We start from the raw sequence: 23,728 nt of genomic DNA on the forward strand, positions 1-23,728 counted from the left end.
ATTTCCACGGCACTCTTCATAGCATTCAGTGGCCAGTGGGAAAAGCATTGAGAACAACATTTACACTGCTGAACACTGTTGTTACTAGCAACTTTCACAGAAAAGCTTGACCCCTCATACAGTTGTTTTGAATACACTGAAAAAACTTGCCAGGAATGCCGTAAAATGTCAGGTTTTTTTCAAAGCATTTCCTTGTGAAGGCAATCAAAGGCCTTTTTGAAGTCAGTAAAGTTTAGGGGCGGCACATAATTCGGCATTTAATTCTAGACTCATGAAAAAGCAAGGACACAATTTGTTTTGCTTTTTGGTTCAGAAAAGCAAAGGGCCCCTTGAACTCATTAAAAAGTCAAGTGTTAGATTAACATACAAAATGTTCTGGGTGTTTTTTTTCACATCTCGGTAAGTGTTTGAAAGGTACCATCTATCATCTTTAGCGGATTGCGGCAAAGTGTATTAAGCTCCCACAGGCCGCGCAAATAGCTGGTTTGACAAAGAAAAAAAAACAAAAGGAGAATAAGAAGAGTATAATAAACCTTTCTTGTCACAACCTCACAACTCAAGAGTGGTCGGCACTCCACATTGCTAAAATATGCAACAGCCCTCGAGCCATGAGGAAAAAAAAAACACAAAAACTTGACATTGCGAAGGCAGCCAACGGAGTATTACAGTCTGTTCAGCAGCAGTCTCCAAAACCGACCAAACACAAGCAAACAATTGCAATAGTTTTTGTGAACTTAATGTATCGGATCACAACATATTGTCCCATGTGTTTGGAAGGTACAACCTTATGGTAGGGCTGTGCAATTCATCGAAATTCAATTACACCCCATGATTAAGAAATTGGCATAATCGTAAAAAAATATTATTAATATCATTTATATGCAAAGTATATTCAACGCACTGTTTGTTTACACAAGAAAATCATACATGAATTTATACATTTGCACTTTTTTTTTTTAAATACTGTACATTTTGTTTGGTCCAAAAGGAACTTACATAATTGTAGTGGTTTAAAGAAATGTATTTGTGTCTTTGTATTTTTTTAATTTAAACATTTTCGTGTTTTGTACCCAAAAAAATAATGATGTTTGATTAATCATGATTTCCATTATTACCAAAATAATCGTGATTAATATTTTTTTCCATGATCAAGCAGGCCTACATTTTGGCCAATAATTCCAAAGGCATTTTTGATGCCATCACAAAACTGGTCATCACCAAAAGAAAAGTACAGTATACCTATAGTGAAGCATGGCGGTGCCAACATCATTTTAAATTTATTTGGGCTTAATCAGAGGCACTTTAAATGGTCGCAAGTGTGTCCTGCCACATGAACATGCCACAGTCAGTGGGGGCGAGGGGTAGGGATGCACACTTGTGCAACCACATTATTTCAGTTGTTTATTTTTACTTCCCTCTCAAACACAATATAAAAATGAGTTGCACAGGTCAGAGGTCTTTTTTTTTTTTTTAATCCACTGTTGTAGCAGTGTTGTCTGCAGCACTGGAAGGTAGCGGATTCTTTTTTTTTTTTTTTCACATCATGTTTTTTGGACAATTTTGGGACCACCGCTTGGGAGAGGATCAGTCTTATGGTTGAAAACATTATCCTCCAAAGCCGCAAAAAGGTCATGAACAGCAGTCTTCAGTGGCAATAATTCCAATTAGCCTGATTGGAATCCCCAAGTCTTATTAAGTTCTCACAATATGCTGTGAATTAAAAATTGGTGGAAGCCGCTGAACACTTGTTGGAGTAATATCCACGCTGGAAAAGAGAGGATTCCAAAAAAGAAAATCAGCTTAGTCAAGGGGAACTGCAATTGTTATTGTATTAAATTGGGGCCATGTATCCAGCCACTGGGGCACTGACTCTTAATTTTATTTAATTCAGGAGGATAGCAGTGGAAGCAGACAAAAAAAATGCAAGTGTCTGTTGCTATCTTGTTCACTTTAATCAGTGGAGAACTTCAAGAATATAGCATCGCTTCCCCCAATTTGTGTAACTTTTGATCCACCATCAAGGCTGTGAAATCGTTATCCAAGAGTGACGCGATGCTTGCCAGCCCCATTGATTGTTTATTTGCGAATCCAGTCACTCCCCGAGTGGAAGTACAGTAGCTGCATGAATCAAAGACGTGACAAGCATTTTTGTCCACATATTATGGTGCAGCAATTTGGAGTGAGACAATCTCAGATTTGATGGTGTTAATTGCGCACACAACCAAGCAAACAGACGTAAAATGTCACGATCGTGAAGCTGTGGACATTTACAATCGCCTTCAAATAGGCTGACTGCGCCTCACTGACAGCTTATTACACGGGCCAAGCCTGATACCCATGGGAAGAGTCAATAATTGCACACACAACACATCATTAGGAGGCTATCTGACCTTAAGCAACGGATGTACCCTCGTGCCTCGCATGGCTGCTGCCCGCCGAACAGACTGAGCAGCCTATTTTGATTTGAACATAATACAGATGCAAAACAACAAGTGGATCAATTCAAATTAGTCTATGGACAATTATCACGATAATGGCGAGCTGTTGCGAAGCACAAATGACACTGGGAAACACTGCAAATCAATCTTTTTCCCAACTTTCTACAGTCCTACTTTGGTAGTCAATCCGCACTTCATTCTCACAACGATTCTGGCACTTTTTGAGAATGTTGGACTCAAGAGATCAGGAGGTACGTGGTCGTGGACAGCCATTTGAGGCTAGCTACAATTTTTAACAAACTTTTCCAAAGAACAGGTATTTGTCAACAGAGCAGCACTGAGCTTCCGTAGTTAGCATAACTGGCTCACAGTCGAGAGATCAATAAAGTCTACTGAACTCAATGGATGGAAGGATGAATATTTCTAATGTGTTTGTTTCAAACAACAACACAAAAGGTAGAGGTTGCTAAGCTCAATGTATCTGGTCACAACTCTCTATCACATTCCAACTACAATGCTTAATTAGGCTATGAGAGACCACTGACCATCTGGAAGAGGAATGAGGACATTTGAAATTGAATAAACCTTTTTATACCAAATAATGAGCCGGCTCACAGAGAAGTCCTAAAGTAACCAAGCATAGCATTCACTGAATAAAACTCATTATTCTGTTCAGGAGTGCAAAAAAACTAGAATTTGACATATTTATCTGAAATAATATCATGCTTTATTGCTTTTTGTTTTCTTAAACAGGATAGCGGAGCAAACAGTAATGCATGGTTTGCGACAAAACAATCATCCATCCATCCATCCATCCATCCATTTTCTGAACCACATCTTAACCTGATATAGCACCATAACAGCTACAGATTCTTTAGTGGATATGCAGCAAATCAACAGCCTGTCTGCTGAAATGAACTACGTTTTTAACCCGCTGCCACTCCACTTGTATTTTTACCTGAACGCCTAAAAAGGTGCACCCAAAGTACAACTGATGTTCATTTGGAGTATCAGCATAGTTTTGGTCTCTTTTTGAAGATAACACTTTGAATTTTTCTCCTCAAATGTCAGACTCTTTTTAAGTGTTACTAGCACTGAATTATGGAAGTTTGAATACATAAAAGAAGGCGGATTTTATGTCCGCCTGTTTTTTTTCTTTTCCAAAAATCTGCCTAGAAAATTTGGTATTAGGTGGTGGACTAAAATAACACAACAGGATTACAGCTCAAAGGCTCCTCCAATTCCATCTCAAATTTGACAATAATACGACGGAAAATGAGCATATTACACAAGTTTTACTAAGGGGATGTCCAGGCGAACCAAAAGTGTGCTATTTGGGTGATCCCATTGCAACCATATACGTAGGGGAAACGGGCTGCTATTGTGGAATGCTTCAACAATCATGCGTTCTAATGAAAAGTAAGACTTGGCATCATATCCTACATCCAGATTTAAAGAAAAAAAAGAAAAGGCAGAAAAATGGCGGCACGGTGGTCGACTGGTTAGCACGTCCGCCTCACAGTTCAGAGGTCGTGGGTTCGATCCCGGCTCCGGCCTCCCTGTGTGGAGTTTGCATGTTCTCCCCGTGCCTGCGTGGGTTTTCTCCGGGTACTCCGGTTTCCTCCCACATTCCAAAAACATGCATGGTAAGTTGATTGGACTCTCCAAAATTGCCCCTAGGTGTGATTGTGAGTGCGGATGTTTGTCTTTGTGTGCCCTGCGATTGGCTGGCAACCAATTCAGGGTGTCCCCCGCCTACTGCCCAAAGACAGCTGGGATAGGCTCCAGCACGCCCCGCGACCCTTGTGAGGATAAGCGGTACAGATAATGGATGGATGGAAGGCAGAAAAATCAAAGAAGGTGACGCGATATGACATGCGCTCTGATGCACAGCCCTGATGTCGCTGGGCTTTGAAAGTGTGTTACGCAAGTTATGCATGGTTTTTTTTGTTGAAAACAGTTTCCATGTTTTTTTTTTAAAGAATTTCATTGGCCGTTGAATACGTCAATCAGGATCTTAGCAAGTTTGGTTGTGACTGCAAACATAACTGATGAATCATCCATATGCAGGGGTGGTACTATTTACGCATGGAATATGTTCATTGACTGTTGTTGAACTCTGACATGTGAAACATTAGTTATTGGATCAAGTAAGCAATCAATCAAACTAAGGTCCAGCCTATGTTTTGTAAGCTCGTATTGCTAAATCGTAACTCAATCTGCCATGGAAAATATGTACATATGTAATATGTATCTGATCGCAACCTGTAACATTAGCAGCAGCTAATTACGTGGCTTTATGGATGTCAAGCATGTTGTGGACTAACTATATTACTGGAATACTTTTACTGGACCCTTGTCGACATAATATGATCATTGATGATGGATTATGAAATTGTGTCGGACATTTGAGGATGAAATGGTGAGTTGCACATTTTTTGTGTGTTCGCGATTGTTTTGACTTAAATGCTCACCGAGCCTGCAGATATGATTGTATCTTATAATGTTTCGTATCATTCGAATCTGCGGAACGTCGGTTTTCTAACCATATACAACATATATATAACATGCCCAGGAATGCTTTGAATTTGTTCAGTATGTAGTGAATGTCCCGCATGCATGACGCGCAAACCCACCCGTGGGTATATGGAATGGCAACGGGTTTTAACAGCCCAATTCATCACTAGTCACTAATGAATTGTCAAACAACCATTGTAGTCGGTGACACAAATTGGTCTTGGATAGTTAAGCAATTAAACTTGTGATGTCTGCATTTGTATGGTAAACTTCAAAGCATTTTTTTAACAGTCAAAAACGGAAGATTGAGTCTTGAATCTAACTCTTAACGTGGAACCACTTTCCGTTGAAGCCTGGGTTAAATTGGAGGGTAATCTATCAAAAAGAGTGTAAGAAGTGGAATGATTAGACCCACTGTGAAATCAAGACTCAGGGCTCTTTGTGACTTTGTGAACAACTCATCAACATATTACGAATTCGGAATTTATGCATTTTAGCTCAGTTCAACAGGGAAGACAAGATGGCACTAAAGCAAAAGCCTCCCACTTGCAACCATATTTCATCTGGAAGGCATAAGAAAAATCAATGTCCTTAAAATGTGTTTGTTTTGATCCTCGTATATGAGATGCTGACTTTCTTAAGCCATGTAACCTTTAACAGCCAGCGGATCAATAGGTTGGAAACTAAGAAGCCTTTTCAAATCCACTGACGGATAGCATTAAGTAGTCAAAGCCAGTGCCAAACTTGGAAGCAGCACAAAACACTTGCGGCATCGGGAGAGGGAAAAAGAAATAACAAAAAAAAAAAATACGGCTACATATCAATTAGGTTAAACGAGGAGAGGGCCAGCCCACAAGCAGATATCATCCATTAAGGGACTGTAATAATGACATATAAATGCAATTAATATGATTGATGAGTCACAGCACGCCAACAATCATTTGCCTACTTCATCATAATAGGCAGAGGGGCAAATCCCATTAGATGAGTATTGGTAGGAGTGAGAGTGCAAAGGAATGTTTCCATTATTGTTGTCAGAGTTTATTATTGCACATCAGGCTTTCACTGTGTCAAACATTGTACAAGTGTAGCTGTTTTCATTTGGTCTTCAGCATCAAATGCTGTCTCTTGAGGTCCTCTCGCCCCCAAAGCTACAAGTTGTATGAATGCAAATGGGGATATTGGGACAATCAACTGAGGCAATAAAATGTACTTCAGGATTAAGTGAGGCTAAAAAAATAGCATAAAGTCCAAAGAGTGTAGCTAACCTGAAGGTTAGCCAAATACTAACATAGCTTCACCGTGGGGAAAAAATAGAATAAAGTCCAAAAAGTGTAGCTAACCCTAAGGTTAGCTAAATACGAACATAGTTTCACTGTGGGTAAAGACGTGCGGAATTAAATGTCAACTCGGGCTTTGTAAGAAATTTGAAGTCTTGTGGGAGTGCCCTCAGCACGAATTATATCCCAGGCAGAGGTGGGTAGAGTAGCCAAAAATTGTACTCAAGTAAAAGTACTGTTACTTCAGAATAATATGACTCAAGTAGAAGTAAAAAGTAGTCATCCAAATAATTACTTCAGTAAAAGTAAAAAAGTACCTGGTGAAAAAACTACTCAAGTACTGAGTAACGGTAGCAACGTCTCATTAATTAATTTTTTTAAAAACAACCATTCAATCAGACGAAAATACAAAATAATTATCTTCAGGCAAATTAAAGTCTATCCAGGAGAGGGAGAGGGATAGGGACGTACGTACACGGAGGGGATTTAAGTAACGGGTTCAATGTACCCTAATGTAGCGAAGTAAGAATACATTTTCTTCTTCACAAATCTACTCGAGTAAAAGTAAAAAGTATAGTGATTTAAAACTACTCCTAGAAGAACAAAATTTACCAAAACTTATTCAAGTAAATGTAACGGACTAAACCCACCTCTGATCCCGGGACACCACTAGTAGAGCTTTACATGATCTTTACTTTTACATAATCTTTAAGTGTACCTACTGAACCTGATCTGCCCGCTCTGTAAATACAGTACATGTTAGATCTTCGAGAAGCCCATGATGGGATCTTTGGTACTGTACTACTTTAGAAAGATGTGACATTACAAATACAATGGAACCTTGCGTAATTGCAGACAAGTTAAAAACAAGGCAAGTCAAAGAGAAACCAGTACTGGTCCCTCACTAATTATAGCAAGCTCATTCAGCATGATGGCGGACCGATGAGTTGTATATCTAAACTTTTTTTTCCGATCCAGGGCAGTCAAAATATGTCTTTACGTGAAATTGATCCGGGGAATAAAAATGTTACGGACTGCCTCCGTGGACCACACAGATGGGTAAAGCCTTACGGGGATTGTGATTTTTTTTTTTTTTCTGGGTTTCTGGGTTACTCCTCCTAGAGTTCAGTGAAAAATAAAAATAGTGTCAGAAATAAAATGGTTATCTATTTTTTATGTTTATCACCACTGAGATTATAAAAGTCCTTCCAATCATATTAACGGCAAACTAAAATGTCCCTGGAAATTTTGTGTGAATTTTTTAAAAGCGACCCCAAAACAAAAATGCCAAACATTTTCAACAACTAGAATGTTATTTCATAAATGATTTGTTTGAAAGCGTTGTTACACGTAACAAATAAAATGAACATAGTCAAATAATAAGAAATGTAATTATTTTTAAGCACTAGGCAATACAAAATTTACTGCTTTTTACACTAAGAGTAGGGATGTAACGATTCACTCAAGCCCCAATTCGATTTTATTTTCAAATTTAAGTTTTTGATTTCAATTCAATTCATATTTTTTAATCAAAATGGTATACTCATTTTATAACATACAATGTTTTTTATTTTAACAATTGCATTTTTTTCTTGCTACAAACAGTAACTTGTTGTAATGTTTCAAAATACTTGATAATAAAACAATTTATTTGACTTTTTAACTACATTTTTTCCTTATCAGTGTTTTATTAGTTCCAGAACGAAACATGAAAATAAATAAATACAATACAGTACAAATTTGACTGTTAGCATTACAAATCCTTTTGTGATCAAAATTTTACTTTCAACACCTGCATTTAGGTTGTATAAACTCAGCGTTGCAAATCGATTCTTTTGTTTTAAATTGATGCATATTTTAAGCAGTTTAACTCTATTTTAAATCGATTTTCAACTGTTACATCCCTATCTAAGAATGTTTGACAGTTTGTGCACCAATGGTGCAAGTCAATGGTAGGATTTCATGTCTTCCATGTGTCGCCATGAATGTTTCATGCTGTAAATTAGCAACGAGCTTTCTAGATAATGAAGATCCTTTATAGAGCTGTTCCATTAACGTGATGGAGGACTCATTACACTGTGCAACATATTACTGACCTATGCACAAAAGTTAGCTCTGTGAAGACTTTCAGGGGCAAAAGTAAGAATTGAATCGTCAATTCAGCTGCGATGAAGTGGTTTCTATCTGATAGTGGAGGCTATATTTACCAGACTGAAACTTAAATGCTGATTGCTTGAAAGCGCCACTATGAATGAACCCATTAATACTGTTTGTTGAGCTGTCTCATTACTGAGTTAATTGTGCATTTGTCCCGATCGCGGTCATGTTACGGAACAGTGATCTCGCAATTGGACTAATGGATGGAAGGCACACACAGCGAACACACAGAACTTTATTATGATCTGTTACGTTTCCTGAAATCATCAAATCATCCGTAACTGGCGGTGAAATTTCGGTCAGGGGGGGCTGACAGTAACTCCAAAACATCTGCTTGACTTTCTATTGAATATTGAATATTTAATTTACATTAATTAATGAAAAAGTTTCAGCCTCGTAACCAAAAACAATACAACTTTTACAAATCGCTGTGTACTTGTGAGTGAAAGTGTACACATTATTCAAGTGGTAGAAAAACAATTGGAACTGGAAAGTAAAACTGCACGAGTAGTGTGTCCCACAACATGTAAGGCTAATGCTACTGCCAAATAATCTTGGTAGGAACCCTATTAAACTAACATAAAGAAGCTTTATAGTTATGTGAAATAAAACAAGGGGAAAATGGCAATAGTCCACCTTGTAAAACTGCATCACAAACTGAAAGAAAACTGAACGGAGTGAGGTTCATTGCCATAGTCACGTACTGTATGTCAGAACTATGGCATTATTTCGAATGAAATTTTGAATTGAATTGAATTTTGAAAACATAGTGTAGTATGCTACTTTTACACATTATTAACCAATGCAAAGTGTTTAAAATGGATTTCTTTATTTCATGATGCAATGCTAATGGTTGAATGAACTTGCCATTTTTGGGGTCCCCTTAAAAGTGGCTATTTTGGAAGTACAAGGTTTTGGCCCGACGCCAGCAATTTTATACACACACACACACAGATACACACACACACATACACACATGCACCCCTACATATATACGTGTACATATACATACATACATACATACATATATATATATATGGAGTATTTGTTGGGGATAAAAAACAAAGATCACTATTGTGTAATAAAATAAAGTAAACTAAAACTACATTCCCCAAATTACTGTTCAAGTATCCCTCTTCTGTTTGGCTGAACAGTAATACTGAAATAAAAACATTTGAAATAAACCCCAGAAACTTGTTTACGAAATCAGTTGACAACAATGAAAATAATGGACATTGTCCTTATAATTATATTTAGCTTTAGTTAGTTTTATAAATGTAAGATCCAGTTAATTTTCATTTTTAAGCACTTTAATGTATTTATAAAAACCTTGGCACATTGTCATGCCCCAAACCCATTTACTTTGTTCATTCTTGATTTTTTTTGTACATGTTTTTTACTAGAATTATGTATTGCGACAGCTTTCTGTGAATCCTGGTTTAAAAGGGAAAAAACAAACAAACAAACAAACAAGCCCAGTCTTGTAAACGGAGCTGCTGGCAGCCTCTCCTCTCCACGGAGGACGACTGCAGGCTGTGAATCACCACGGCAGCAGCAGCAACACAACTAAGAGGATGTAGGACAGGACGGATGCTGAGTGATGTCTGTGTTGTTTATTAGTTTTCAACTCAAATTGCTGTTTTGCTTTTCATATGATATTTTATGGCACTGTGACGTGACAGGGTCAATATCCAGTGGTCATCATGATTACGAAAGTACGTTGAGACCTACGCAGGTCCATTTGATTTCAATGCAAATCATCAAAACATGTTGACATTTGTACGTCTGCCTCATAGTTCGAATAATCACCTTTTTCTTAGTTCAAAAGACGTAGTGGTTAAGGTTAAATCAATACTCTTAACTGTGCATATCGGTGAATGTGAACTATTGTTTGTGTACCGTATGTGTGCGAAATGCAAGTGCTCATATAACTTAACATGCATGGAATGTGGTTGGAAGCAGGACAAAACATACGCAACAAGTGGAGTACTGAAAGGTGAGGTTCGAACTCACTAGACCACTGTGATGCATGTGTGAACAATAATGGAAGATAGTGACTAACTTTTTTCCAAACAGTATTCAGGGAGGGGTGTGTGTTTACTTGTAGCAGACAAAGCATATATTAGAGACAAATCCACATTTTGATAAAAACAATTTCAAGAAAGCAAAACATGAAACAACCAATCAATTTATCAACTGCCAGAGCAATTTCAAGGTTTGTTACACTTCAAAAGAGTTGTAGCCCCAGACGTAAAACCACAAACCCTAACCCTAATCCTAACAACAAGTCGCAGCTAACCTCTCAAACAGCTGCTGTTTGGACAACAGATGCATAGAATGTCCTCGTTTTCTGCACAAATCTCGCATTGTCAAAGTCAAATCTAATTTATTCCTTCTAGCCGCCGCTTAAATATGCATGACAATCTTAACCGTCTGCTCTATAAATACCTGTGGCAACATAATGGGCTGCAAATCCACTGCTCACCTTGGGCCTTTCACCAGTCTAAAGACGGATCAGCGAGCCGCAACCTCGGGGAGGCAGCGCACAGCTGTGTTCTTACTTCTAATGGTAATTGCTGACAGATCAGAGCTTAATCCACAGCCAGACAACATACCTGAAAAAAAATGCATGTGTTGTGTGTCTTCAAACGCAAAGGGGGAAGATGGGGATACAGCCGTGTCATGACAATGAGCATGCGTCGGGTGAGGCCAAATTCTCCCCTCGGGCTTGCTGAGAACGAGCGGCTTGCTTGAAAAGATGCGAAGTGGATAGGTGTGATCGTCATCGTAAATATCATTTTGACGGTTTAGCGTATGAAATATAGCCTTCGCATTTTGTCAGCAGGTGTGGAATGGTAAAAACAATACGTTCGTCTTGGTTTAGCAGCACAATGCAGCCATTATGTATGATTTCGTCTGTAGCTCACCAACCACAGACAGCAAGGAAAATGCCATGGCTGTGATTGGGACAGTATTGCTCTACTGACTAATGGGTAGGCTACAAAGAAGACTTATGACGCGTGTGTCCCTCTGCAGATAAAGCCAACTCGGACAAATGTGCAAATGGAACGGCGCGGGGGGGAAAATGTTTGTCACAAAAGCAAATGTGAGTCATTGCACAATTTGAAATTGGACGAGGCGCTGGGGATGCGCAAGAGCTGGAACGATTCCAGGATGCAGAGGAAATTCAGGCGGGAATCGAATTTAATGGGTCTTAAACATTATTGTGATCGGCTTACACGAACAAAGACTCCCCCTTTTTTCCTTTTCATGTGGCTCGTCACGTGTGTAATTATCATAGCGATATGATTTTAGCTAATTCCTTTATTCTTGACGACTCAGGACAATTGCCACAAAGGCCGGGATGATGCGCCTTCTCTGTCAAGATTATCCTCAGACCTTTTAAATTAAAAGTCTCTGAGCTGAGTACGATTCCGAAAAAAATACACCTCTAAAATCATACATATACATGCACATTGTGTATGTATATATCTATCTATCTCTCTCTCTCTCTCTCTCTCTCTCTCTCTCTCTCTCTCTCTCTCTCTCTCTCTCTCTCTCTCTCTCTCTCTCTCTCTCTCTCTCTCTCTCTCTCTCTCTCTCTCTCTCTCTCTCTATATATATATATATATATATTTTTAGCCATTTCAGGGGGCGGCCGTTTTGTTACTTCCATCGACTGAAAATGACATCAAAGTTGCTGAGGGCTCAGGTAACGACCAATCACAGATCATTTGTTTTCTGAAGCTGAGCCATGATTGGTTGTTATCTGACCCCTGAGCATCTATGATGTCATTTTCAGTCGACAGAAATGACAAAATGGCCGCCCCCTGAGATGGCTGGATTTTGCTGCTTAACTCATATTCGACAAACGCGATATTAATCAGAATGCTGTGTTTCAACTAGTGGGCCTGCATAAAACATACTCTTGAAAAAAATATGTTTGGGTTGACTTCCCTGTAATGAAGATTCATTTTATGTCTATTTTTTTTATTTTAATTCTTCCTTTTACTTATAAAACCTTTGTTATTTCCATTCCGTTTTTAATATTTATTATATCTTATCCTCATGCTACTTTTATGTTTCTTAGCTTCTTGGCCTTGTAGACAAGAGGGGTTCGATTTTACTTCATGTAAAGCACTCTGAGTTGCACCTTTGTGAATGAAATGAGCTATACAAATAAAGTTTTATTGATTGATTGACTGAATTAACAAACATTCCCGCCAGCGAGCCAACTCTTCTCTTCCGGAAAGTTACACTATCCGTATCCCGCTTTGTTTCTGTGTGTATCTTGATGGGACACCAGCCAAACTTAAAGCATCCCAAACAAGTTGCGAGCAATTCCAAAGTTAAGAGATGCATTACACATTATTTGCCACTTGGGGTAATCCATTGTGTAGCGGGGACACATTAGAGGGTCCAGAGGTGGAAAAAGAGCAACTCAACTGAATTGCACTTATAAATCAGTGTCACATTATGTATTCAATGCACACACACCAGGGAGTGTATATGGTACGTGTAAGTAACTTTATGAATTTTGATTTGGAGTTCGTGGCTCGTAGATTCCTACTCCTGGATACACATATTCACCAGTGAAGGCAGAGGTTTTTTTTTCTTATATCCCTGCAGCTTTTCATCTCCCATCTCTTGAAAAAAGTGTTTGTTCATATGCTTGTAAAGATACAATGACGGGGGAAAGAGAGAGTGGGAAAGACGCCGCTTGACATCCCAGACAAAAGAAAATGTGGTAAAAGGGGATATCGTAAATGACTTCAGCCGAGTACAAAGGAGCAAAGATGAAGGCCAATTATATATTTGATACGGGAAATATGATTTTAAATGGGTAAAAGGTAACCATATGCCAATAAAGCTCTTTCAAGTAATTTGTGTCCCTTGTCATATAATCCTTTTTTCTCCTTTTTTTTGCCTATTCACAACCGAAATGTGTGTCATGTGTCATCCTCCACACTGCTTATCCTGTCCAGGTTTGCGCGGAGGTGCTGGAGCCTATCCCAGCTGACTAAGGCGAAAGGCGGACTACACCCTGAAGTGGTCGCCAGCCAGTCCCAGGGCACGCATACAGACACAGTCACTGAGTGGGAACCGGTCCCACACTGCGCGCACACAACTCAGGCGAGTGTACCTCTACACCATCAGCGACCCACCAAAATGACTAACAAACAAATATTGATCAAAGCATAAGCTCCTTGGCTGAGATAATAATGTTGTAGCTGCGTTTGGGTGCTTTACGTTGTCAGTTGGTATGGTCCTTTTGGTGAATATTTAGGATCTGGTTGCTGTCCAAAGATAGCTGGGATAGGCTCCAGCATGCCCCCCGAACCTCGTGAGGATAAGCGGTTCAGATAATGGATGGTTGGATGCTCAGTCACACATCATCAGAATGTCTGGTGAACTCCCATACCTCTTCGTTGGATGCTCTGCCACTGCCGCATCCAACGCTGTTCTTTGTTGTCACTTTGTTTGTGCCCTTAACTGCTTGTTCTGTGATTTTGGTTTGCAGGTTTGCATATAAAGACTTTGCCACATCCTCACCCAGGGTCAGTTTAGGCCAGAACATGCCAGGAATGAGGCAGTGGCTAATTGGCAAGTCACTTCATCCCACAAGCAGCTCCAACAGTTCCTGGGGAGCTTCTACAGGCGGTTCATCCGTGACCACAGCAATGTCGCCGCACCCCTCACCCAACTCACCTCAACAGCCTCTCCATTCGCATGGACCCTAGAAGCTGAGGCCATCTTTAAACCCTTCAAACAACTGTTCACCTCTGCCCCAGTCCTCTTCCATCATCATTTATTGTTGAGGTGTATGTTTCTAACGCCGCCGTTGTGCCAAGCACTCCCAGAGAAGTTCCAGGGACCAAAAGGTTGTAATTTTTTTTCATGCAAACTGTCCCTCTCAGAGAATAAGAAAATACGATGTCGTCAACCGTGAACTGTTGGTTGTGGTGGCCACCCTTCGATCACAAAAATCTCATGGATCTGCAATCTGCCAAACACCTAAATTCCCACCAGGCTCGTTGAGCTTTAATTTCTCTCTGTCCTATCGTCTAGGGTCTCGTAATGTTAAGCCTGATGCTCTCTCCTGCATACATGATCTCTGTCCAGAGAAGCAAGATCCCCTGGCAATCATTACCTCTTCATGCTTTGTCAGAGCAGCTGTGTGAGACTTCACATGGACGGTTTTGGAGGCACAATGACAGCAAGCAGATCCTGACTCTAGCCCTCAGGGTCGGTTGTTCATCCCAGATTCAGTCCGCTCGCTAGTCCTGTAATGGGGACACTCCTCGAAGTTGGTTTGTCATCCTGATCTGAAACCAACTCTCCAGTTCCTGCAACTATGCTTCTTGAGGCCACAGAAGGCCCAGGGTTTTGAGAGTTTGTCACCGCCTGCCTCATCTGCTCCTGAGGGAAGTGCTCTCATCATCAGCCCATGGGTCTCCCGCAATCTCTACCCAGTTGTCCCTCGTACCGCCTATGAATCTATTTCATCTCTGGTCTGGAAACATGGTCATATTGATGGTGATTGTTTTACCGATTTTCCAAGATGGTTCATTTCATTTCATTACCCAAACGTCAATCAGCCCTCTTGTGACAGCGGAAATCCTAATCAATCCCGTCGTCAAGCTCCATGGCATGCCCCTTGATAGTTTCTGACTGGGGCCACCAGTTTACAAACCTCTTGGGGCATCCATGTGTAGCGAAGATGCCTTCATATGGACCACATCCCCAGGGCTGGAGATAAGTTTCAGCCAGATGCCATCATCTGCTACAGCCTCACTTGAAAACAATTGAATCACCAGGGGACCCTGTCAATTGGATTTTACAAAGACATGCTAGGACTCAAGAAGACACAAACTCCTGATAAGGAGCCACTCTTCGTCACCTGGACACCTCCACAGACAACGGATGTGGATTCGAACGGCCTTAAAACAGACTTTTTGGAGCCTTCTCAGCAGGGGGCCAGCCTGACGAACATTGACAATGCTGGATGAAGATCGACCCCTAAGAGGTCGACATGGGAACTGCAGCATTAAACTTCCTATGCTTTTGATCAGTCAAAATTACCTTGAAATGAAACATATTTGAATGTCATGTCATGTCATCTTCCAAACCGCTTATCCTATACAGGGTCGCGGGGAGTTGTTGGAGCCTATCCCAGCCGTCAATGGGCGAAGGCAGACTACACCCCGAACTGGTCGCCAGCCAGTCGCAGGGCACACATAGACACTGTCACTGAGCGGGAATCGATCCCACGCTGCCCGCACACAACTCAGGCGTGTGTACCACTACACTATCAGGGACCCGTCCATATTTGAATGTATGTTTGTGTATTGCTTACTGTGTGTATCCTGCTAACTGCATTGATGAATCTGCTTCTCTATGGTAATAATCATTTTCCTGGTCCAGTTTATGAGTGCAGGCTTAAATAGGCTTATAAGCTATATAGGTTTAAATTCACATCTTTGACTCCTAAACTTTGGACACAGTCAGAACGAGATGTTTCCAGCTGAAGTATGAAAATTAATGCCAGTTATGAATTGGGAAATGCACAAAGGTTTTAAATCTAACTTTATTGTCATGAATTGAGGCTCACCTGAAACCTGCGATTGATTGTGAGGGGAGGGGGGGGGGGGGGGTGGCGGACACCTCACCGTCTCCCCTTTTTCTTAAGGAGATAAAAAGGCCTGGCCTTTGCCTCACAGGCTCTCTCCAGAAACTCTCTCTCTAGAAAACTTCTCAACTTTGCTCTCAACTTCACCTCTCAGACCCTCTTCAAAACACAAGATCCTCCTTTCAAAAGAAACTTCTCAAACTCTCTCTTTCTTTTTTTTTATCTTTTGGCTGCATTTTTGATTGTGCTCCCACGCGCCGAAAATCACTCGCAGTTGACCTGCACAAAGCTAAAAATTTGAGTCCTCTGACCCTCAGTCGCCACACACGTGATAGACGCGCCGAACTCCGGCGGGGCAGCAAACGCTGAAGCAACACACCAGTGTTGCCCCCTTTTGGAGCCCGACACCATGCAGCGGCCGGACTCCATGAGAACCCAACCAAGCTTTGGTCCCGCTGCAAGCAGCCTTCTTCTATTTCCCCCTTTTTTTTGGTTGCTCTTAGATCTGCAAATGAGTGAAGGTCCTTCCCCTCTTCGCTCACAAATTAGTAGTGAACGCTAGCAAACTTTGTGCATTTCATAAAGCCCGCCGACTTGACTCTAGTCGTCCTTACTCTCATCTAGTCAGACGTACCATTCTTCCCTTACCTCCCTATTATTTTTTTATATTTGTTTTCTTGTTTTTCTTCGTTTATTTAGGCTTGCCATATCGTAGTATTTTCTTATATGTCCCACTAGTTGTAGTTAATAAACATTGTCCATATACAGAGGTCAAGAGTGAATTGTGTGTGTTTGGGTCAAGGTATTAACCTCTATTTTATTGCAAGAGGTCACAACTTATTCTATTGTAGCACCTTCACATTTTATGACTGATTTAATGAGATTTGTTGTCAAATTCCCCTCTAAATACCCTAAAACTTTGACGCGGTGCCCCTAGAGGTGGGCAGGTGTGATGCAGGCCTCGCTCCTGGCCGTTACAACTATTTACCCTCTTACGGGTGACCCCCATGTTCGCTACACATGTATGAGTACAAGTACCTAGATTGGAGTATTCACAGAGTATTGATACTTGATAATGCCATTATGTCTTGCAATTGAAATGACATTGTTCAAAATCAGATGGTTTTTTTCTTGAACATGTCATAATCAGTCAAATGTAACACTTTTTAAAGCAACAACTTGTCATTGTTAAAATGTTAAAATCCAATTGCCAGGTCACGTTTATTTATTTAGCCTTTCATCACTAAAGAGTCCCAAGGAGCTTTAAAAGCCCACAGTTCACAAAGATCAAAGATATACCCTGGTCTAAACCTCTGCAAAGAAAAAGTCCAAGAAAACCCATTTAGTGGGGAAAAAAATTAAAACAAACTAAAATAGAGAATTAACCTTGAGAAGGGATCAAATGGAGGGATCGCCAACATTACCAACATTAACATAAATTTGTTTTTACGAAAGCCTCTGTTTCATTTCACATGGCTCATCTCCATTATATCGGCGAGCAAGTTTTGTTAAAATTATACGGCCTCCCGGGTTTTTATCACATGTTGCTCCCTCCGTGTGCAATTATGCAGCACTTAGAAAAAAAACAGAAGTCTGAAAAATATGAATCAACACAAACAAAGTGCCTAAATGCACCATTAGGGTGGAGCAGTCCAAATAGACTGAGTGCCTTACATGCATGACAACAAGGAAAGAAGAATGAAAGGAGGGAGGGAGCCGAATATCTTTCCCCAACAGAGTTCATCCATTTTCCGCGACACTTGTGGTCATAAATCAAAGCTGAGCAGAGAGACCACAACAGGAAGAGCACTTGCAGTCCCTACCCAACCCTTCATTCCTTCCTTAAACCTCGATGGCACCATCAATAATGGAGGAGCTGCACGACAAAACTTCTCTTGTGTTTTACGCAGCATTCGGCTAATAAGCAACAACCTCAAATTGATACAAAATACCACAACCTCTTGAAAACTCAACAACATTCCGACGACTGAAAACGCCCTTCTTGGCATCCTTTCTTGGCTAATGGCTGACCACTTGGGCTGTGACAGTTGCCCATCATTGTTTTAGTGAATTACAGTGGAACCTCAATTTAGCGTACTAATTGGGGGGAGGGGTCATCCGTTAGAGCCGATTTTCCTATGAATTGAAGTACTTTTTTATGGCCAAAAAACACCCAATAAAGTACAAAATGTTTTGCATTTGTTTGTTCCCTAACAATGTCCAGTACAGCATAAAATTATTGTAAATAAATATAAAAACCTGAGCTGTGTCCCTACAGCAATGCTAACCTAATGTCCATACTTTGCATTACCTTTGACGGGACAGTCACATGTATGGCCATGCATTGCCTTAATTGGGAATGTCACCCCTGCCAAAATGGCTGCCATGTCAGCACATGTGGTAAACCGGCTCAAGTCTACTGTTATCTGTGGCAACAGCGGCACAACCTGGAAATACATGTCTGTCTGTTTATTGCGCCACAGCGCCTTTCACTGGCCGTTTACTAGCGCTGTGCAGCCAATTTTGGTACTGTGCTAACAGATTTTGAAACTATTGTACAAACTGGCATTTTGACTGAACTGGATACATTTTCTCTCTGTTGAATCCAGTGTCCGTTGGTTCTACATCTGTTAAATCTAGGTTCCACTGTATTTATATTTTAACTCACGTAAATTAAAGGTACCATCCTTGAAAGAATCCACCCATCCTCCCTGTATATAAAACGTATTAATGTCATCCCCTGACCTTAACGCCCAGGAGGGCAAGGAAAAACTAAAAAAAAACATCTGGGGAAAAATTTGAAACCTTGAGAAGGGACCACAGATGGGGGAATCTTTCTTTCAAGATGATCAGGTGCAATGGATGCCGAGTGTGAAATCAGGGAATCACCCTGGAGTTGCTGCCGTGCCAGTCAATCGCAGGGCACATAGAGACAAATACCCGTTGATGCTCACATTCTCACCGATGACCAATTTAAATTCTTCAGAGGACCGAATATGGATGTTTTGGGAATGTGATAGGAAGCCGAAGTACTTCGAAAAACCCTATGATAGCATGGGGAGAAAATGCAAACTCAACATAGTAAGGTCATAGTCGATTGAAACACAAACTTCAGAACTCTGAATTAAACGTGCCAACCACTGTACAGTACCACACATTATATTGCAAAAACCCTTAGAATGGAAGTTACATCCAACGTATAAACCCACATTAATCATCACATACCAAATGCAGAATATTTGTTGTGCTGCTCAAGACTCCACAAACTGATGTTGACAAGCTCACGGCTTCACAGAAACAGGCATTAATAGGGTGCACAAAAACACTCATGAACACCTACATAAAGTTTTTTTAAGGTTTTAAAGTGCATTAGGCCCAGAGCGACTAAATATGTGATGACTGCTGTGCGTGTGTGTTTGTGTGTAGGGGTGGACTCCAAAGGCGGTATTTCAGCATCAGCAAGCGGAAAGATTAATTTACAAGACAATAACCATGCCAACATAACTATTTAGAAGCAGTTTGCAGTATGCAAATCATTATGTGCTATTTGGATAGGTGGATGGATGATGCACGGATCAATGGCGATAGATCACCAGTGACAATAATTCGGCGGCTAGCTAGCTAGAAAACCTAACATAGACTATAGCTTCACTCAGTCCTCCTCCTTGGATGTTTTTTGTTGCTATCAGGTGGATGGATGTCAAACTAGAATAGCAGCTACATCACTCATTAAACAGGACTCAAAAGCACAACAATTTAATTTGTTCGACCCTCGGGGCACTACTCGTATTCAGTATTTAGCCATTGAAGATGGCGTAGATGGATGCTAAGATAATAGTGGTATAAATCTTCACTCAGTGCTTCTTGTCACACCGGACTGAAATGCATGACTATTTCAAGTTTTAAGACGTTCCGACCTCAAGGTACTGCTGGTTTTTTTTTGGTTTTTTTTTAAGTATTTAGCCATGGATGCTAAGCTAAAGTAGCAGTCTACATGTTTGATAATTCTTATTAAACAGAAAACAAATGCATAATACTAGTTGAAATTTTAAGGCATTTGACATTTGAGGATCCACTGTTTTTCAGTATTTAACCCCTGATAAATGAAGGGGTTCTAAGCTAATGTAGCAGACCAGCTCGAGTTGTAAATTTGCTAGCCGGCTGCCTGAGAGCACAGAGAAGCCCCTCTTTCTCACCAGTCGATGAGAACAGAAAAGTGATTTAGTAGCTTAGTGCTCACAGCCCTTCGCCGTCCTGCCAGCCTTTCAGCCTCCCTGCAGCAGCTCTGAAGGAAAATTAAGACCAAGGGAAGAGATTAAAATAACACAGCAGGCTAAATATAGTCATTTTGAAGTCATGGCGTTCTCACAGTAACCACCATTTATTTGGTTCGTTATTCACTATGAAGTGGTGAGATAAATCACATTGTTTTGTGTTATTGTGTTGAAATCACACAATTAAAACTAGAAAAGCACTAACCAAGGCTAAGAAATTAATTTAGCACCAAGACTTATTTTTCACTGGAAAAAATAAGCAAAATGTTGTGGCAGTAGCTCCTCAGTAAGGACTTGGGCTTTGGAACCTAAGGGTCACGGTTGGAGTACCACTGCAGGGTGCGCAAATGTAAAATGGTAACTACTTGTTGGAGAGATGGTAGTCTAATTCCTGACTACTGTCGAGGTGCCCTTAAGCCTAACTAATGAAGTACAGCACTCTGTGTGACAAGTTCACTGTTACATCTCTCCTTGCTTTGCCTGCATGTGTGTAATCTGGTTCTTTGTGTGGTGCGCAACACAAATACTGTATTGTGTGTGGGTTGAATTTCGCACTTGAGGGATTATAATAAGTATAATAAAATACAGTTTTTTAAATTATTAAAAAGGGCAAACAATAAAAGGAAGAAGAATCTTTGACAAAAGTGACATAAATTTCCTGCCCAAATTATGCTGTTGTTGTTAACTTTGTTTTTTTTTTTGTTTTCACTTTGCACCTGCGTAAGATCTTCTAAATTAAATGAACATTTTTTAAATTGTTTCAAATGCTCCTTGAGAGAGACAATTAATATTGCACCCCATAAATGGGTGTACAGACGGACAAATGGATTTTAAAATAACATAGCAAACAGTATACGTCTCGGTTCTGGCTACTCAGTACAATAAAAGGGAATACGAAGAACGAAACTGGAAAGATAACTGATTTTTCCACTTTTATGACAATCAAGAAACTCAATGAAACATAACATATTTCATCTGTAGTTAGCAACATTTCTAACAATTTCACTCTAGAACACATTAACTTTATTTCCGTTCATTTTAGCAAATAAAGAATAATAAACAGGCAAAGAGGGAAAGAATAAAGGCCAACCGTTTCCTTCAAGCAAAGCTTTTGTTTGACAGCAGAGCTCTTTCCACCCCACTACTAGAACCTCTATCATGATCAACTCAGTGAATATTTACACCCATGATCGTTCTAAACGTGGAACATTGCCACAACCTGTCAACCTAGCAGCGGGGTACAGTTTATATCCGTTCCCTCATCTCTGCATTGTGTGTGTTTTCTCTTATTGCTTGACAGTGACGCAAACTCTAGCTCAGCATCTTATTGAGTGGAAGTAACATCAGACACTGTGCCGTGAGTGTGTGTGTGGGTGTGTGTGTATGTGTGTTCCGGTGTGAGAGTAAAATATCAATTTCATGCATATTTGCAGGACCAAATTGCATCCCTTGATTGGGGCACAGAGAGGGCGAGTGTGTGCATGAAATGTAATCGTATTCCAGCTACAACATGTGGAGAGCAGCACTGAGGAGGAAAAAATGAGATTGTAACTTAAAACGTGTGCAGTGAGGGGAAATCACTTTCCATTGGATTTGAAGCTGAGGGTAAAGCAAAACTTCTGTTGTCTTGGACCCAAAAGAGCATTAGGGCAACACGGAAAGGAAACATTGAAATATAATGAGAATAATATCATGGAATTTAAATAATAGAATTCAAATAATGCATCTAATGGGTGGTATGAGAATATACTTTACAAAGAATAAGGGGCCGTTTTCCTCTGATGGGGAAAAAAAGGTAGAGTCTCCGGAAGACGTAATTATTGTATGATTTTCTGCTACAGAAACATACAATATGTTTAGTTATTTATTTTATTTTTTTTTAACAAATGGGAAACAAGTTGCCGTACTCTGCCCATTGCTACGGTAAAATGCAACATTTCCGTTGCATTTTATATTTGTTTATAACTTGTATAAACAAATAGTGCAGCATCCACTAACTAAATGCTCTTTCGGCAATGTTAAGAGGATAACAGTTATGTGAGATGAATCATAATTGTGGGTTTAAATATTAACAATCGATGTTTCATTTATGCAAATGCTAAAGCAATAAGTGCATCCAGGTACCACCACCATCATCATCATCATCATCATCATCATCATCATCATGTGCCAATGTGATGTGTTAGAGTGTGTGTGTGGGGGGGGGGGTTAGGCTGGGGGGGAGTATCGGTCAGAAGGAGAGTGGTTCTTACCGAGTGCAAAGTAAGGCAGAGCCGTATTGTCAAGATCATCCATTACTGAAATCCGCCCAGGTAGATCCGTCCTGACGAATAAGAGGAGTCGCGATTCACCACCACCTCCTCCTGGTCCTCCTCCAGCGGTGCCCCCTGCCCCGGCTGAGGCGCCCCCTCCACCTCCTCCTCCTCCGACCGAGCTCCCGGAGGCTCCCACGCCGGTAAAGCTGAACTCGTTCTCCCGGAGCACGGGCAGCGTGGAGACGGTGACGCTCTTGAGCTCGCACGGGGTCCCCGCGGCGCGTCCGTCTCCGCCGGGCGTCCCCTCGTCGGCGGCGCCTGCGGTGGTCGGCGTGAGCCCCGCGAGGAGCACGCGGAAGAGCATCAGCAGCGGCGCGGTGCTCGCCATTTGGCCCCCGCTCGTTGTGCGCGCTTGTGCAGCTTTGAAAGCGCCGAGCCGAGTGGCCGTGCACTTATGAGAGGGAGCACGCAGCCAGCCAGAAGCTCGCTTTGCACATGGCGATGCGCGGCCGTCCAGGAGGCGGCAGCACAGGTGAGCTGGAGATGGGGGCGGGGGGTGAAGGAGTGGGTTGGTGGGGCCAAAGACTCCGAATCTACAGCCGCCCCCAAGGCACGTCATCCATGCTTGATTGTTACTCAAAAAGGATTAGAGCCATTCATTCAGTAGTACATTGAAATAAAAAAATACAATAAATTCACCCACGGACATATTGACAGAATGTTTTCACTGGAGTGGCCAGAGTAACACAACACGTCAGCGAGTGGCGGCTGTGCGTGAGCGCGTCGTTCTTCATCATACCATCCTAAATCGTAAAAATAAAATTCACACAAATCCAGAACAATGCCCATCACACTAATTATGAAGCATAGGGATGGGAATTCATTCAAACTGACCTGTTTGTCAGTCCATCTCTGACGGACGCTTGTTTTTGACGTTTTTGTTTGTTTTTTTGGGGTGGGGCGAGGGGGGGCTGGACTTCTTTCAGTCTAGCTGACGGATTTAACTGACAAACTGACTGACGATTACAATTCGGTTCATCACGAAAAATGACGGACGGACGAATGATGGATCGGTACCCAGACTGCTGATGGATGACGAATGACGGACCAGCAAAATTTAGTAAAATGCCCACCTTCTGATCTAGCAGTAACAATTATAAGTGTAAAGCAACATTTT

At 40.9% G+C, this 23,728-nt stretch overlaps 1 protein-coding gene across 3 annotated transcripts in view; it reads right to left on the reverse strand.

Moving 5' to 3' along the window:
• Positions 1-23,115, reverse strand: part of astn2 (astrotactin 2) — a 264,845-nt gene extending 241,730 nt beyond the window's left edge. For 2 of the 3 annotated variants that reach the window (XM_086053042.1, XM_086053041.1), the window contains exon 1: positions 22,549-23,114. In XM_086053042.1, coding sequence (XP_085909168.1) covers positions 22,549-22,939 — 391 coding nt within the window. In that variant the 5' untranslated portion in view covers positions 22,940-23,114. Of the gene's footprint in view, positions 1-22,548 lie in introns of all 3 variants that reach the window. The other variant, XM_086053043.1, reaches the window with a different exon arrangement.
• Positions 23,116-23,728: the final 613 nt, after the last annotated feature.

This window comes from Filicampus tigris, chromosome 15 (assembly GCF_054856515.1).
Source record: "Filicampus tigris isolate MCC_2025a chromosome 15, RoL_Ftig_1.0, whole genome shotgun sequence".
NCBI classification, from domain to species: domain Eukaryota; kingdom Metazoa; phylum Chordata; class Actinopteri; order Syngnathiformes; family Syngnathidae; genus Filicampus; species Filicampus tigris.